This window comes from Salvelinus alpinus, chromosome 26 (assembly GCF_045679555.1).
Source record: "Salvelinus alpinus chromosome 26, SLU_Salpinus.1, whole genome shotgun sequence".
NCBI classification, from domain to species: domain Eukaryota; kingdom Metazoa; phylum Chordata; class Actinopteri; order Salmoniformes; family Salmonidae; genus Salvelinus; species Salvelinus alpinus.
In genome coordinates this window covers 13,082,299-13,098,847 of record NC_092111.1, presented here as the reverse complement: position 1 = coordinate 13,098,847, position 16,549 = coordinate 13,082,299, and the positions used below count along the sequence as shown (strand labels likewise).

Genomic DNA, 16,549 nt, shown 5'->3' with positions numbered 1-16,549 from the left:
CTGGTGCTGCTTGTAATAGACTTGCGAGCCCTCATCTCTGCATTTTCAGTGCCACGGCCAAACTTCAACTACTGGGCTAGACTATTGTGGTCGGCAGTGTTGACAACAGAAATGCTACAGTCATTTAAATGAATCAATAACTAGCGATGAGTAGTTTACAATGAAGTAGCCTACCTTTGGCTGGCTGTCATGTTCCATTAAATTGGATTATGATTGCTTTTTTCAACTGGGATTATTATCCAACAAGTTAGGTAAGGTTCTAGCCACCATTTTAGCCCCCACTGTGCATGGAAATGTGAAGCACAAGCCATTGATCATACAGGCCTATCACATGTGGATGCTCAAAAAATGTATTTTTTTATTTTTGTAGCAGATACCTATATTAATGAATAAGCAGGTCCATCTTAAATCTGGTATTATGCAATGGGCTATCGGTATCATTTTCAATGTGATGCAACTCGATAGTTAAATAGTGCTTTTACACAATGTAGAAACTAGTATTCCACCAAGGACTTTGTAATTTCAATGACAGGTTTTTGTATCAACATTTTAGCTTTTTATAATAATCAAATGTCTTTACAGGTTGCGTATTAGTTTCTAGTGTACAACGTGCTTCAGAAGTATTTAGAATTCATATAGGCTATGATGTCAATTAAAAATATATATTTTCTGGTGCTTGTACATTTTATGTTGTGCTCCTAGCTTCTTTTTTTTAAAGTCGGGAGCACCAGTGCTACCAATGACATTGGGGGGGGGGGGGTCCTGCCTAGAGGGCAACACTGTGTACTGGCTTTCTTTACAGCCCAGCACTGCAATACCTGGGGCCTGCGTGGCCTGTATTCACAAAGCATCTCAAAGTAGGTGTGCTGATCTAGGATCACGTCCTTACCTGTCTTATTATGATATGAAAGTCATAACTGATCCGTGATCAGCGCTCCTACGCTGAGACACTTGGGCCGTGTTCAGGTGACCGTAACATTACAGAACTTTCAGATAGAAATGCTGATATGATTGCTGTGTCAGATATGATGGGGACTCGTCAGCTCTTCATTCTATTTCTAATTTTAAACATCAGTACACCACTGAATACACCCTTGATTCAACCAATCAACTTCTATGTTAATAATACATTTTATTTCAAGCGCTTTTCAAGACACCCAAAGTCACTTTATATGCACAAGAAAATCTGCAGGATAAAAATAATAAAATCTCACATTAAAATAAGTGTACATAAAAGTACACTAAACATAAGGACAGACGAACAATGGAGATATTAATGAAATTATCAAGACCCTGGTTAGTTGAATCATCTGGTGGGTTAATGCTGGGACAAAGTTTGCACTCATAGGACCAGAGTGTATAACACTAGATCAATATCAATGCATGCATAGCTCTTATGTGACTGAATGGTGCTTGACTATCAATAACTGATGGGCCGCCACTGTACTTTCCCTCTCTCCATCCCCCAGGCTTTAGTGATGAAGGTTGGTATGGACAGCATCATGGCCAGCTACTTTGCCCTCTTTGAAGTCATCAACCACTCCTTTGGTAAGACCATTCATCTGTTTATTCATTCATTCCTCTGGAGTCCACAGCTAGTCCATGTACCCGACCCCTTTCACCTTTACTCTTCTGATCAGTACAGTTGCATCTCAAGTAGTCTAAAGTGGCTTCTTCTCCATGTCTCCTTCCCTTCAACTGCATTGATCTTCAAACACAGAGAAATTGAAATGAAAGTAGCCACCGAAACATGTTTCCGCCATGCCGTCTCCTCACCGCCTGTGTTTCTCCAGATCTGTGCTGATGACAGGAAGGTGAAACCTCTAGTCTATTGAGACGCGCCCTTAACCTCCTCTCCCCCTTTCCCTAGTGAGAAAACTGGCCCCCAACGAGTTCCCCCACAAGTTGTATGTGCAGAACTACACATCGGCCGTGCCGGGTACCTGTCTGGCCCTCCGCAAGTGGCTCTTCACCTCTCATCAGGAGGAGGAGCTGCTCAGGGACAAACCTCTGGCCGTTCACTACTGCTTCCACCAGGTAAGAGCTCTCTCTTGACTGTCGTTCCAACTATCTGTTGGAGGCTTAAAATACTTTAAACTTTCAAATCTGGCTGGCAATTGTTGTAGTCCAGACCAATGTTCCCTCTAAGCTGCGCGCTTTCGCGCAGCTCCCCTTCGGACTGCCGTGCAGAAGAAATATGAGCCCGTTCAGAGAAGCATGAGATTGAACTTCACTCAACTTTCTAGAGTTTTCTCCTTTAGTTAACACTATCAACATGTTGCTCTACTGTGGGAATTGTGCTCGAATCAATGCAATATTAGCCACTCTCAATGTAACATACCGAAACAAAACGAAGTATGCAAGACTAACTGCAAGAGATTTTCTTGTCAGCAGAGCGCATTGGAGTAAAATTCTATTGCATTGACAGGCACGACTCAGGCCCGTACTCTACACAGACTGGTGCGCCATAACCAATCAGAGTTGCAGTAGGCCTGTTTGAGTGGCGCAGCGGTTTAAGTCGCTGCATCTCAGTGCAAGAAGCATCACTACAGTCCCTGGTTGGAATCCAGGCTGCATCACATCTGGCCGTGATTGGGAGTCCCATTGGGTGGCGCAAAATTGGCCCAGCGTTGTCCGGGATTGGCTGGGGAAGGCCGTCATTGTACAGTTGAAGTTGGAAATTTACATACACTTAGATTGGAGTCATTAAAACACGTTTTTCAACCACTCCACAAATTTCTTGTTAACAAACTATAGTTTTTGCAAGTCGGTTAAGACATCTACTTTGTGCATGACACAAGTAATTTTTCCAACAATTGTTTACAGACAGATTGTTTCACTTATAATTCACTGTAGCACAATTCCAGTGTGTCAGAAGTTGACATACACTAAGTTGACTGTGTCTTTAAACAGCTTGGAAAATTCCAGAAAACAATGACATAGCTTTAGAAGCTTCTGATAGGCTAATTGGCATCATCTGAGTCAATTGGAGGTGTACCTGTGGATGTATTTCAAGGCCTACCTTCAAACTTAGTGCATCTTTGCTTGACATCATGGGAAAATCAAAAGAAATCAGCCAAGACCTCAGGAAAAAAAATTGTAGACCTCCACAAGTCTGGTTCATCCTTGGGAGCAATTTCCAAACGCCTGAAGGTACCATGTTCATCTGTACAAACAATAGTACTCAATTATAAACACCATGGGACCAAGCAGCCGTCATACCGCTCAGGAAGGAGACGCATATATATATATCTAACTCAGCAAAAAAAGAAACGTCCATTTTTTAGGACCCTGTCTTTCAAAGATAATTTGTAAAAATCCAAATAACTTCACAGATCTTCATTGTAAAGGGTTTAAACACTACTTGTTCAATGAACCATAAACAATTAATGAACATGCACCTGTGGAACGGTCGTTAAGACATTAACAGCTTACAGACGGTAGGCAATTAAGGTCACAGCTATGAAAACGTAGGACACTAAAGAGGCCTTTCTACTGACTCTGAAAAACACCAAAAGAAAGATGCCCAGGGTCCCTGCTCATCTGCGTGAACGTGCCTTAGGCATGCTGCAAGGAGGCATGAGGACTGCAGATGTGGCCAGGGCAATACATTGCAATGTCCGTACTGTGAGACGCCTAAGACAGCGCTGCAGGGAGACAGGACGGACAGCTGATCGTCCTCGCAGTGGCAGACCATGTGTAACAACACCTGCACAGGATCGGTACATCCGAACATCACACCTGCGGGACAGGTACAGGATGGCAACAACTGCCCGAGTTATACCAGGAACGCACAATCCCTCCATCAGTGCTCAGACTGTCCGCAGTGGGCTGAGAGAGGCTGGACTGAGGGCTTGTAGGCCCGTTGTAATGCAGGTCCTATCCAGACATCACCGGCTACAACGTCGCCTATGGGCACAAACCCACCGTCGCTGGACCAGACAGGACTGGCAAAAAGTGCTCTGCGCTGACGAGTCGCGGTTTTGTCTTACCAGGGGTGATGGTCAGATCCACGTTTATCGTCGAAGGAATGAGCGTTACACCGAGGCCTGTACTCTGGAGCGGGATCGATTTGGAGGTGAAGGGTCCGTCATGGTCTGGGGCGGTGTGTCACAGCATCATCGGACTGAGCTTGTTGTTATTGCAAGCAATCTCAACACTGCGTTACAGGGAAGACATCCTCCTCCATGTGGTACCCTTCCTGCAAGGCTCATCCTGACATGACCCTCCAACATGACAATGCCACCAGCCATACTGCTCGTTCTGTGCGTGATTTCCTGCAAGACAGGAATTTCAGTGTTCTGCCATGGCCAGCGAAGAGCCCGGATCTCAATCCCACATTGAAAACGTCTGGGCCTTGTTGGATCGGAGGGTGAGGCCTAGGGCCATTCCCCCCTGAAATGTCCGGGAACTTGCAGGTGCCTTGATAGAAGAGTGGGGTAACATCTCACAGCAAGAACTGGCAAATCTGGTGCAGTCCATGAGGAGGAGATGCACTGCAGTACTTAATGCAGCTGGTGGCCACACCAGATACTGACTGTTACTTTTGATTTTGATCCCCCCTTTGTTCAGGGACACATTATTCCAATTCTGTTAGTCACATGTATGTGGAACTTGTTCAGTTTATGTCTCAGTTGTTGAATCTTGTTATGTTCATACAAATATTTACACATGTTAAGTTTGCTGAAAATAAACGCAGTTGACAGTGAGAGGACGTTTCTTTTTTTGATGAGTTTATATGTATTAGTTACAGTTATATTTCTTGTGTTTTTGTTCTACTTGACATTTGTATGTATTTTTTTTTATAGTACTACTGATATTCATTACTGCATTGTTGGGATAGGGCAAGCTAAGGCATTTCACTGTAGGTTACATGACAATTAAAAACTTGATACATAGGCCTAATTCAATGTAAAGGCTCAGCTGTTAAATTTGAATTTATACCGGTATTATAAACCACACTGTCTATGATATTGCAAAACGAAAAGAAAGAAAATATATATATACACTAGGTCCAATTAATTGAGATGTGCATGGTCATTTTTTTCAAAAGTTGCATGGAATATAGGCCTACATTGAACACCACGCATTTGGTGCTACTGTAGGCTGAATGATAGAACAGCTATTTCCATGTTATAATGTTATGGGATGCATTTTTCTCCATTGTTTTTGATGGTAGGCCACTGGTAGATCTACATTGATTAAATATCCACCGTAGCCAACTTAACTATAACTTAAAGCGGGTACAGCCTCTGGTGTTCACAGTAAATGCGTGCCAGAAGTTGCACAGAATTTTCACATAGTTCAGGTTTGCACTCAGTAGCTTTAAGATTCTTCTGTCTGTAGCTGAAACATTTCTGGGTGACTCTTACTGGTCCTGAGTCAGTGGTAGCCTACTGTGTCAATACTGATCTGTGGTCAGTTTGAATGAGATTACATCTGCGTGCCCCTGCTCTTTGCTAGTTTAGATGAAACGTGGTCTCTAACAAAAGCCCCTTTCTCTGTCTGCTAAGGCATTGGATGACGTGAAGAAGGGATTCATCAAAACTGAAGACAAGTCGTACCAGCTGACGAAACTGGCAGAGCAGCGCAAGATGGCCATGGTTAGTCCCTTTTTCTAATCTCTTGTTCCTCTTCTCTTCCCATTGCAAGTGGTCCTCTGTAGCTTAGTTGGTAGAGCATGGCGCTCGCAACACAGGATAGTGGGTTCGATTCCTGGGACCACCCGTACGTAAAATGTATGCAGAGATGACTAAGTCGCTTTCGATAAAAGCATCTCATAACGTACAGTGTGAGTGTGCCTTCCTTTTCGCTGTTATCTATCCATTGCTGACATAATGTGTAGGTGTATTAATGTGTATATTGTATATTGTATGTGTACGTTCCTGTTTGGTGCCTACCTGTGTGGTTGATGGCGGTCTATCTTGTCTGTCAGTATCTGAGTCTGCTGCGCTCCTGTGAGGGATACAATGAGGTCATGTTCCCCCACTGCTCCTGTGACTCCCGGAGGAAGGGCCACGTCATCACGGCCATCAGCATGCACCACTTCAAACTGCACGCCTGCACAGAGGACGGCACGCTTGAGGTGAGTGAGATTGGAGTATGAGTACACTGACATAGAAGCGCCGCACACACACTATATCACACACAGAACAAAAGCAAAAACATTTGAGTGTGTACACGCTGGCTCATACTGTGTGTGTACTTACCATTCTCTCTTCTGTCTTATCAGAACCAGGTGATATCGTTTGAGTGGGCGGAGATGCAGCGCTGGGACACCGACGAGGAGGGCATGGCGTTCTGCTTTGAGTACGCCAGGGGGGAGAAGAAACCTCGCTGGGTCAAGATCTTCACACCATACGTGAGTCTACAAAACGCAACAGACAAACACACTCGGACAGCTCACATATAACGCTGGGTTAAGATAGCCCGCTATTAATGGAATACAACAGGATATAGAAATTGAGAGTGTTGTCTGTCCCAAATGGCATACTACTTTTGACAAGGGCTCTGGGAATAGGGTGCAATTTTTGGGACGTAGACATTGTTGATAAAAAAATATATATTTGGATCAGTTTCTTCTAACAAAGTGAGTGTCGTCTCTCCCCAGTTCAACTACATGCACGAGTGCTTCGAGAGGGTCTTCTGTGAGCTCAAGTGGAGGAAACAGGTACGAGTCACACCCTTCCTTCTCCTCCAATACACAACTAATTGTATGTATCCTGTCGTGTCTTTGCTATCATTAAATTGAAGACTTATAGTTTTATCAAAAATTCCTGTAATTAGGGATTACGCGATCACTTGAGAAATAACGTAACTAATTAACTATGAAATCGAGGGCACCAGGGAAAGTTATTAGATTAGAAAGTTATAATTTCCCAATATAACCTTTCAGATATTTTCATATCTGATCAATAGTCTTCTGATTAATGATTTATTTATTTTTACCTCACGTTAGTCTCATTCCAAACGTCGTAAATTGTTGATTATCTGCACGAACCCAGTCTTCACTATGAGTCATCCATACATCGATTGTCTTAAATCATTTATTTATTACTAACTAATTAATTCACAGAAATGCATAAACAAACAAACAAACAAACTTAAAAAGGGTTACATGAAATGGGAGAAATATGCCCTAGTGGCTGAACCGGCATGGCGGCTCGTTAGACAAAAGGGAGAATGGGGGGTCGATTCAGAAGTCACTACAGAGTGTACTCTTTATAACAATTGACATGCTAATCCTTACACATGAATGCTCACTCATTCGGGAACAATTGCAATCAATATATATATATTTACGCTCGGTGTGTGTCGTCTTGATCGTTGGAGAGAAGTTAGTTTCTGTTGGAGTGAAGTTAGTTTCTGTTGGAGTTCTGTCTCGGTTATTGTGGATAGTTCAGTGACATTCGTTATAGAATGGATGTTTCGGCAGTTGTCTTTCTTCGCGTTCAATGATACCGAATTCCTAGCTGCAGACTAGTAGTCAATATCAAAGACTTGTTCTTATTCGGCTAAGAGTTTAACCACGTGGTATGGTTAAAGATTCAGCAATTGTACTTAACCTTCGTTCACCCATGGAGAGAAAACATGGTCTAATGGTAATTTCTCAGAGTTTACTTTTATTCAGATAGCAGAAAGGGGCTGTCCTTGGATGTCTGACCCAACTGGCTCAGGGGCGGGTCCTCGGGTTTAGTTCAAATCAAAAAGGGATTTGTATTTTTCTTAATTAAACAGTCCAAAATCATATTACACAATTATACAAACAGTATCATACTCACTCTTTCATTTTATACAACAAACAGATGTAAACCTCATATCTGAGGTTATTATATAAACAGCGGTATGGTAATGTAGTCCCACAGTCTCTCATGAGTTTCCCACATGGTGACCAATGGGCATGTTAATAGCTGGACTCTCCACCGATCTTTTATACTTTGCAGGAACATGAAATATGTTCGTACCTCAAGTTCTGTGAGGTGGGAGAAAATTCCTTTGTCCTGAAAGTTTACCCTCTGTCTAATACTGTTGGGCCATCAGGAATTTACGACGTCTCTCTGTGACCACAGCATGGGTTGAAGGGGCAGGGAAAGGCAGGGAGAGGGGGATGGGGTTTGCAATACCCAAGCAGGCGACGTCATGACAATCCCAAATGGCACCCTATACTTTTTATTGTGCACCACATTTGACAAGGGCCCGTAAGGGCTACAGGGCCTCATAACTGTTGCGTGAATTTCACAATTTACATTTAGAAACTTGCTGCATGCCATACATGCGCATGTTTCCCGTTCTAAATCAGCATTGTCGTGAAACTGTGAACGAGCATTAAAACTCCGCCTGGAAAACGCCTCCGTTCACCTTTCGCGGTGACAATAACGCCCTTTATTTGCTGTGTGCAAAAAAAACTAATTGTGGTTCAAAATTTAGTTTATCAATAGATTATTATTGGGTTGATATGTCCTGCCTTGGTCTAGGCTCTGAGATGAATTGGGCAATGATGTCGCGCTCCTATCGAACAGCAATACTGCCTACCAGTACTGTCAAATATTTTATATAAGCTACTGGTCTATTGACTGTGTTGGCAGAAAGTTCTAATCTTTAGCAGTAATTTATGCTGTATCTGGAAAAGTACTATTAAAAACTTACTTCAATGTGAAAGATCAGCTGTTAAATTCGAATGTATACTGGTATTATAAACCAAGCAAAAGTTGAAATATATATATATATAGCCTATCTATTTACAATTAAATGAGATGTGCGTGGTGATTTGTTGTATGTCTCCTTCGGAAATATGAACCCATTACGGCCCGAAAAGATGGATTATAAAAGGTTTGAACACATCTACTCATTCCAGGGTTTGCATTTATGCTATTTTCTGCATTGTAGAATAGCGAAGACGTGAAATAACACATATGGAATCACGTCTTAAACGAATCAAAATATATCGAGATCTTCTGTTGATTCTAAATATAAAAACACCGATTTCTGCTCTTATGGCAAATGGTTGCATTCTTGTTCATGTTTTATTTTTTTATGGATAACGTTTTCATCATATCCTCCATTTGCACAGAATACTTACTTGCCAGCTTGCAATGCAATATTTCAACCACTAGCAAATGTGCATACGCATGGTCTAAAGTTTGCAGGGAGGTGAGCACATACGTAAAGTTAAAATGTCAACTTGTGTGTGAACTGGGGCATGCACATTTTGGGGTATATTTTGTACGGTTTATAAGTGAGGCCCCTGGTCAAAAGTAGTGCACTAAAATAGGGAATAACAGGGTTTTTTTCTGCATCAAAAAGGGGTTTAGGCAGGGGGTGTGGCAATGAGCACAGTCGGGAAAATACTATTCATGCATACAAGGAATGGCCATTTTTCATTACGAGCTTAATGGAAACATGCAACAACAGCAAGTCTTACAGTCAAAAAGGCTATAGCCTATTATTGAACATAAATGTTAACTCAAAAAAAGAGGCAAAAAAAGAGGCACACAGTCTGCTGAGCGAAAACTTGAACGTTGTGAAAATTCTGTGCCACTTCCGGCTTGCGTTTATTGTTTAAGTTAGTTTTAACAGTGACCAACTATGCTACTGTGGCTATTTGATCATAATGTCGGCCTACCGGAGTGGCGTACCATAAAAACCAATGGAGAAAAATGCATCCCATTACATTTTAACGTGGAAATAGCTGTTCTATCATTCAGCCTACAGTAGCAGCCAATATGTGGTGTTCAGTGCCTACATTCCATCAGAATTTTTTGAGAGAAAAAAAACATGCAGGGCTTGACATTATCTTGTTTATCCACTTGTTCTTCAGACAAGGTGACTGAAAATGTTGTTTGATGCAAGAAACCACTTTACAAAATACCATTTATTATTATTTCCATACCATTATTACAGAAAATCAAATGATGCTACCCTCTGCCTGTTGGCTGCTTAGCTTATTCAAGACCGTCTGAAATACAACACTTCCCTTTTAAGACATAAAAAAGCTCTTTACCTGACTGGCTTTCTAAGATGTCTAGAAATGCACACATTTTGTGCTCTTGTTGGAAGCAACCACTCCACCATTGTTGACTAGAAATGAACTATAACTGGGCTAATAACTCACTAACTAGCAAAGAATATGAACAAATTTGCACAGGTGGCTACATGCAGCTCTCGCTTTGATCTCGAAACAAGGCATCTACTCGCGATCACTCATACTGTAGCCTAAACACAGTCCAGTTCAATGTGAATGGCACAGATTCATATATGGACATGGCTATTTGCATATAGAGGCCTACTGCAGCTCTGATTGGTTATGGCACACAGGTCTGTGTAGAGTACTCCAATGTGCTCTGCCTACAAGAAAATCTCTTGCAGTTAGTTTTGCATCCTAAATCTTGTGTAGTTCGTAGTCGTGCCTGTCAATGCAATAGAATCCTACTCCAATGTGCTCTGCCTACAAGAAAATATCTTGCAGTTAGTTTTGCATCCTAAATCTTGCGTAGTTCGTTTTGTTTCAGTATGTTACATTGAAACGGGCTAATATTGCGTTGATTCGCTCACAATTGCCACAGAAGAGCGAAACTTGATTGTTAACTAAAGGGGAAAACTGTTGAAAAGTTGAGTGAAGTTCAATCTCGTGCTTCTCTGCGCGGGCTCATATTTCTTCTACGCGGCAGTCCGAGGTGGAACTGCACGCAGTTTAGAGGGAACATTGTTGTACATGCAACTCCTGTAATGAAGCAGCTAATTAAACGTAATTTGCCAAAATGCGACTCGTGGGACAGCGCTGTTTTATTCAGCGCACCTAATGCGAGAGGTTCCATATGTGTAAATAAAGGTTCAATTAAATTGAAAAAATGTGACAGATGAAAATCTGTTAAACTCAGAAAAAGGGGGAATCTAAATATGTAACAACTAGGATTGGTTGCTAATATGACTAGGATTGTGCCTTTGGCTTCTGGACAACGAGAGAAAGTTGATATGAAAACCAATAGAACAGTAGACAAATTATGGTTAATGGCATAAGGAAGTTTTTATAAAAGAATTGCCTCCACGTTTTTGCTAGGCTACTTTGAAGCAAGGTAAGACATACCTCATTAAGTAAAGTAAAACGTTCAGGGTTTAAATTATTATACTGCGTCAAGTTCACATTTCACAGTGGTGCCTATCGTTGACTATAGCCTATGCACTCGAATTATGAGTTGAGATTGAGAAATAAAAATTGTAGTCCTTTTTAATCGTGGCCATCAACGTTTTCAACACGCGATTGCATTTAGAATTGTTGGGCTTATAAAAGCACGTTTCACTCCAGTACTGTCTTTTTTTAGGCGCTCTCACATTGTCTGACAGGTGATAGGCTATTTTCCCGCTTCTCGAATTAGGCTCTGTATGCTGTGCGTGTGATAAATACGATACATAACAACTAACGAATACCAATGCACCAATTAAACTCACTAAATTATGCAAAATCCCTGAACAGGATGCCATTTGGGACACAGCCATTGTCTTACAATGTTATATAAATATACATGTTTTATTGTCACATACACTGGATAGGTGCAGTGAAATGTGTTACAGGGTCAGCCATAGTAGTACGGCATCCCTGGAGAAAATCGGGGTTAAGTGTCTTGCTTAAGGGCACATAGACAGATTGTTCACCTTGTTGGTTCAGGTATTCGAACCAGCGACCTTTCAGTTACTGGCCCAAGAGTTTTAGACAATTTACGACATTAGGCTGTCTAAATGTCAATTTAACCCCTCTCTCTGCCGATGGTTCTTGTCTCACACTTTTCTCCTTTCCCTATCCACATTTTAGGTTGAAAAAGAGGCCTCTGACAAAGACAACCAGAACTGCAGTAACAATGGTAAGTGTGGTCTGGGAAGATCTTGTTGTCCAACATAAACCACATGAACCCTTCACAATGCTGCAGTTTCCAGTAAGTACATGTTGGATATGAGAGGAAGTGAGAGAGATAAAGATTTTATGAGTTTTAACAGTCCACTATACTCAGTGACATAAAAGCTTAAAGCACCCAAGTCCAACACTCCCAGTAGGTAAGAATGAGTGAGAACAGAACAAAGTTAATCATCTTCTGGGGTGAGGTGTACAGGAGCACAAATACAGGTGTATGCTTATGGGCATAAAAGAACAGCAGCCATGTGATCCACATCAAGGTCACTTCACAAAGATGAATAGACACAGACTGATAGGTATTTACCCTGTGGGAGAGTCTGATACAGCAAAGGCAAATGAAGAGCAAGGGCAGAAAGTGTAGAGTGAACATTGGACACCGTCTGCTCTGATTGTTCCATTTCTATCTGCAGCTTTACTGGTCAGGAAGTGAGCGGTTGAGTATGGTTTCTTGAACCTTCTCTCTGTTCTAGAATATCTCCCTGCTCTGGAGACACAGAAGGGGTGGCGCCATCTAGGGGGCGAGATCGCCACATCCTAAACACTCCACCAGAATCGGTCCACTCACGCCGTCACAGCCGAGAACGCCATCTGCAAAAGAAACAACAAAAGACAACTGAGGCGATTCACTCCAGAAACTGGAAACCAATTATATTTATTTTTGTTTTTTAATGTATCACACAAACCCAGGAATTCGCAGATAGACGACGAGCAATGAAGGAGGGAAAAAAACATGTCATTACTAGATGTTCATAGAACAGCATATACTTTTCCCTCCGTGCATCACCCCTGACATGGGGCGGGACACTAGCTGAGTTCTTCCACCCCACTGGTTGAGGAAACCGAACAGTACAGTGCGATTGGTCAATGTTCACAGCAGCCTGCGACACCATTGGACGAAGGGAACACCTTGACGTGATCAACAGATGACACACGCCAGCCAGGAAGCCAGCCGGCATCTGCGATGTGATTGTGAAGGCCAGTTCTGCAACACGTTTGGTCCGGGCCAATGCTTTCAATGTGCCTCTGGTCTGCTGAACTACAAGATGACATGCTGGGAAACATGATAGAGGGTGGGCGGGACACCATTGTCACTGGCAATGCTAAACAGGATATAGCATTGTTTTCACTGACGCAGGACATTATCAGATTATGTTTTTTGGACAAGGGGGGTAAGAAACAAAAGGTTATCTGTCAAAAGCCAAGGAGGCTGTAGGCTACAAAAATAGTCACACAATCTGTATATAAGCTCCCAGTAATTAATTGGGTGGTTTACCCAATCAATTACTGGGAATGTGTGTATGCAACTCTATTTTTATAGTCTACATTAGTCAGCACCTCTAACTTTTTTGGGGTGTGCGCCAGCTCATTGCTTTTCAAAAGATTAGGAGACAAAAGTAACCAATGCAAGGGGTTATGTTCATAAAAACAGTACACTTATGTTTTAGGAAAACCTGCTTTAGTGATTGATTTAATATAAGAGCTCAAGAAATGACTTTCTTATTCTAACCGTGTAGAAAGTTGACAGTGGAGCTTCCTCCTTGGCTTCTCATCCTTGCTCTATTTTTCACATTTTCCAACCTATCTAATACACTCTTGTTTAGAATGTCTGTTGGCAGTTCACCACCACTGAAAGTGTGAACATTTATCCCTTTAAAATTGTTGTGGTAATTCAGTACAATCTCCAAGTTCAGAGATAAAATTTGTTTTTTCATCAGTGGTGTTTGCATCTACTCAGTGAAGTCAGGGCTTGACCTTGAACTTAACGTTCAGAGAAACTACAAACGAATTGAATATTTCCCCCCACTCTGAGTATTGATCTACGCATACAGACTGGGAGAAAGGGATGGAAGTAGTGTATTGTGTTTGTGTTCAGGTGCAGTGCTTAGCGCAACCAGCAGAGAGCAGTAGAGTACTACTAAAGTACCACTCAGTACTACTGAGTCAGTGTTGAGCGGACCAAGCGAGGGAAAGGTCTTTCAGGACCTTCCGTAGAGATTGCTTCCCTGGGCTCTGTAACTCACCACTGAGTACTGCTCTGCAGTTTGTTTAACTGTGTCAGGAGGACAAATGGTGCGTGTGTGTGCACCTGTGTCTGCGTGTGTTCCTGCGTAGAAGTAAGTGCATTAACAAGTGGGAGCGTGGCCACAGCAGCCCGAGCAGGTACAGTTATGATGCAGGTTGTCTCTCTGTTGCCCCTCATTGCACCTTGCCTAACCAAATGGTTATAGTATTAGGCTGGTGTGAGCATGCGTCTCCAGTCTTTCCTCAGTATTAAGGCGGTAGGCCCGATTGGGGCGTGGCCATGGGGGTTTAGGTTTTGAGGCAGCAGATAAAGACTCAAGGCGGCATCCCAAAAGGCACCCTATTCCCGAGGTAGTGCACTTCTCTTGACCGGGGCCCATAGGGCTACATAGGTAATAGGGTGCCATTTGGGATGCAACCCAGAGAGGGTTATGCAGGGTGACAGCTGTGCAGATAGAGATGGATGGGTGGCATTTCCCCTCCCCTAGCGAGCTATGCCTTGCAGCGTCTTCAGGCTGTGTAAGGTTAGCCCACATCCCTTCCATGCCTCAACTTTGTTGAAATGAAGGCTATTACTGAAGTTTGACAGGTGTAAAATTGTACCATTCTTAATTGCATGGTTCTGCACTCTTGCCTCCCGAAAGGAGAATTGGCAATGACAGAACGTAACACTAGCATGTCCGTTATAAATGCCACTGCTGCATTCTGAAAGGAGTGCTGAAGATGTGCAATTGAGGTGCTGCCTATTCGTTTTGACAGGCAGAGTAATAGCCAATTTAGAGATGGATGACATAAAGATAGCAGATGCTCTACCAGAACACGTGTGTGGTTTTGAGAGAGGGGAGAGCGACAACTAGCACGTGCGCGCGCCTCCTTTCAGTGTTCCATTCCTCCACTCCAGGTTGGTCTGCCATCAGACTAGATGTGGTTGCCTTGGCAGCACTACGCTGTCTGAGCATGCCCAGTCTAACATCGCCCCAGACCACGTAACTGACTCACTCACACTTATAACGTATTCATGTTAATGTTCTTTAATGTTTGTCATCATAATGGTATGTGTCCTTGAGATAAAGCATTTGACAGACTTCGGTGTACGTCCCTAGGCTGTAGCAGGTGCTCTCTTAGCTTTTATACCCTGGGAATACAGAGGCACAGACACGCATACAAATACACAGGTGCACACTTGTATGTAGAGTGGGGTGTCCTTGTCATCAGTGGTCCATCGTCATGGTAACAGGGAGCAGGAGCCGGCAAGATGCCAGTGATACTAAGAAGATGTCTTTGTCTAATTTGCTCCGAGCGACAATAACGCTAGTCACCTGCACATACTTTGCTTTATCTCTATAATGTCCGTTTTAAGAGAATTATCATGTATCCCCTATCGAATGGATTTCAAAGGTCAGTCACCCCTGTACCTTTTTTGTTGCGGTATTATTAAAAGGTCAGTGTCCTCCTCTGATAGCAGCTTGACACTGATGTAGTCCAGTTACACCACCCTTCTGAACGGAACAACGCCACTCCGGGGCTACTGTCAGTAGCCAAACAATGTCAAACTTTGAGGATAGAAAAGTCATGAATTGAGCTGGTATGACTCCTTATTCTGCATGTCAGAGAGGGGTGTTTGTTCTACATGCTGTATTTCTATCTGAACGTTCCAAAATGTTCTGCCCTGCTGAACGCACCCCAGCGATAAAGGACATCACACACTTCTTTCCATATGTGCTAGACGTTCTAAAAGAATAACATGGTAGGCCTTTGTGTAGTTAAAACATTTTATTTCTGTACCTTACGCTTCAGGTGAGCATAACTTGTAAATTATTGCAAAACTGTAATTTGGATAAAAATGCACTTTCTCTCGATTGAAAACGTATAATTTATTTCAGCAAATTACTAAAGTTGTGGGAAATCATAGTGTTGTGTGCTAGCACCACTGTTGGTCAGTTATTTTGTGTAGGGTATTTGGCGAAGCAAGAGCTAACTTAAATATACATTAAGTCAAGTTCTGGAAGTAAAGCAGTGTTGCATTTACTCAAACTAAAGACATGAATTAACAACTGATACTGAAACTCAAATGGGAAGTTTTTTTTATATCTCACAATATATGAAGGTTTACTAACCAATGTAAAAAAGGAAAACTGGTTTGAAAATGTAATGTAGAGTAATAAATTGTAACGTTATTTTAAATAAAATGATATATTGAAGAAAAGTGTTCCAAATGTTTTGTTTACTGTACTTCCTGTTCATCCCTAGGGAAAATACTAATTGATTGTGGTCACATACACACTCAGTCTTGTTTTACTAACCTTGTGGGAACATACAATTGATTCACATTCAAAATCCTATTTTTCCTAAACTTAACCGAAATTCTAACTCAACACTAATTCTAACCCTTAAACCCCATAGAAATAGTATTTTTCCTTGGGGACCGACAACATTTTCCCAGTTGGTCTAATATTTGTTAGTTTACTATTCTTGTGGGTACTTGAGGTCCCCACAAGTATGGTTAAACACGTGCACGCACACTGAATGTTAAAGGTAAAATCCACCCAAAATAACTAATTCCTATAACTTATGTGAGAACAATATTTGTGAACAAATGTTTAAATTTGTTGTTTATAAGGT

General features: G+C 42.1%; 1 protein-coding gene across 2 annotated transcripts in view; it reads left to right on the top strand.

Moving 5' to 3' along the window:
- The window catches only part of LOC139554769 (sorting nexin-27-like), a 36,706-nt gene extending 20,573 nt beyond the window's left edge, over positions 1-16,133 (top strand). The window contains exons 6-13 of one of the 2 annotated variants that reach the window (XM_071367895.1): positions 1,470-1,548; positions 1,871-2,037; positions 5,514-5,603; positions 5,936-6,085; positions 6,233-6,361; positions 6,611-6,670; positions 11,807-11,855; positions 12,376-16,133. In XM_071367895.1, the coding sequence (XP_071223996.1) occupies positions 1,470-1,548; positions 1,871-2,037; positions 5,514-5,603; positions 5,936-6,085; positions 6,233-6,361; positions 6,611-6,670; positions 11,807-11,855; positions 12,376-12,443 (792 nt within the window). In that variant the 3' untranslated portion in view covers positions 12,444-16,133. Of the gene's footprint in view, positions 1-1,469; positions 1,549-1,870; positions 2,038-5,513; positions 5,604-5,935; positions 6,086-6,232; positions 6,362-6,610; positions 6,671-11,806; positions 11,856-12,315 lie in introns of both variants that reach the window. The other variant, XM_071367896.1, reaches the window with a different exon arrangement.
- Positions 16,134-16,549: the final 416 nt, after the last annotated feature.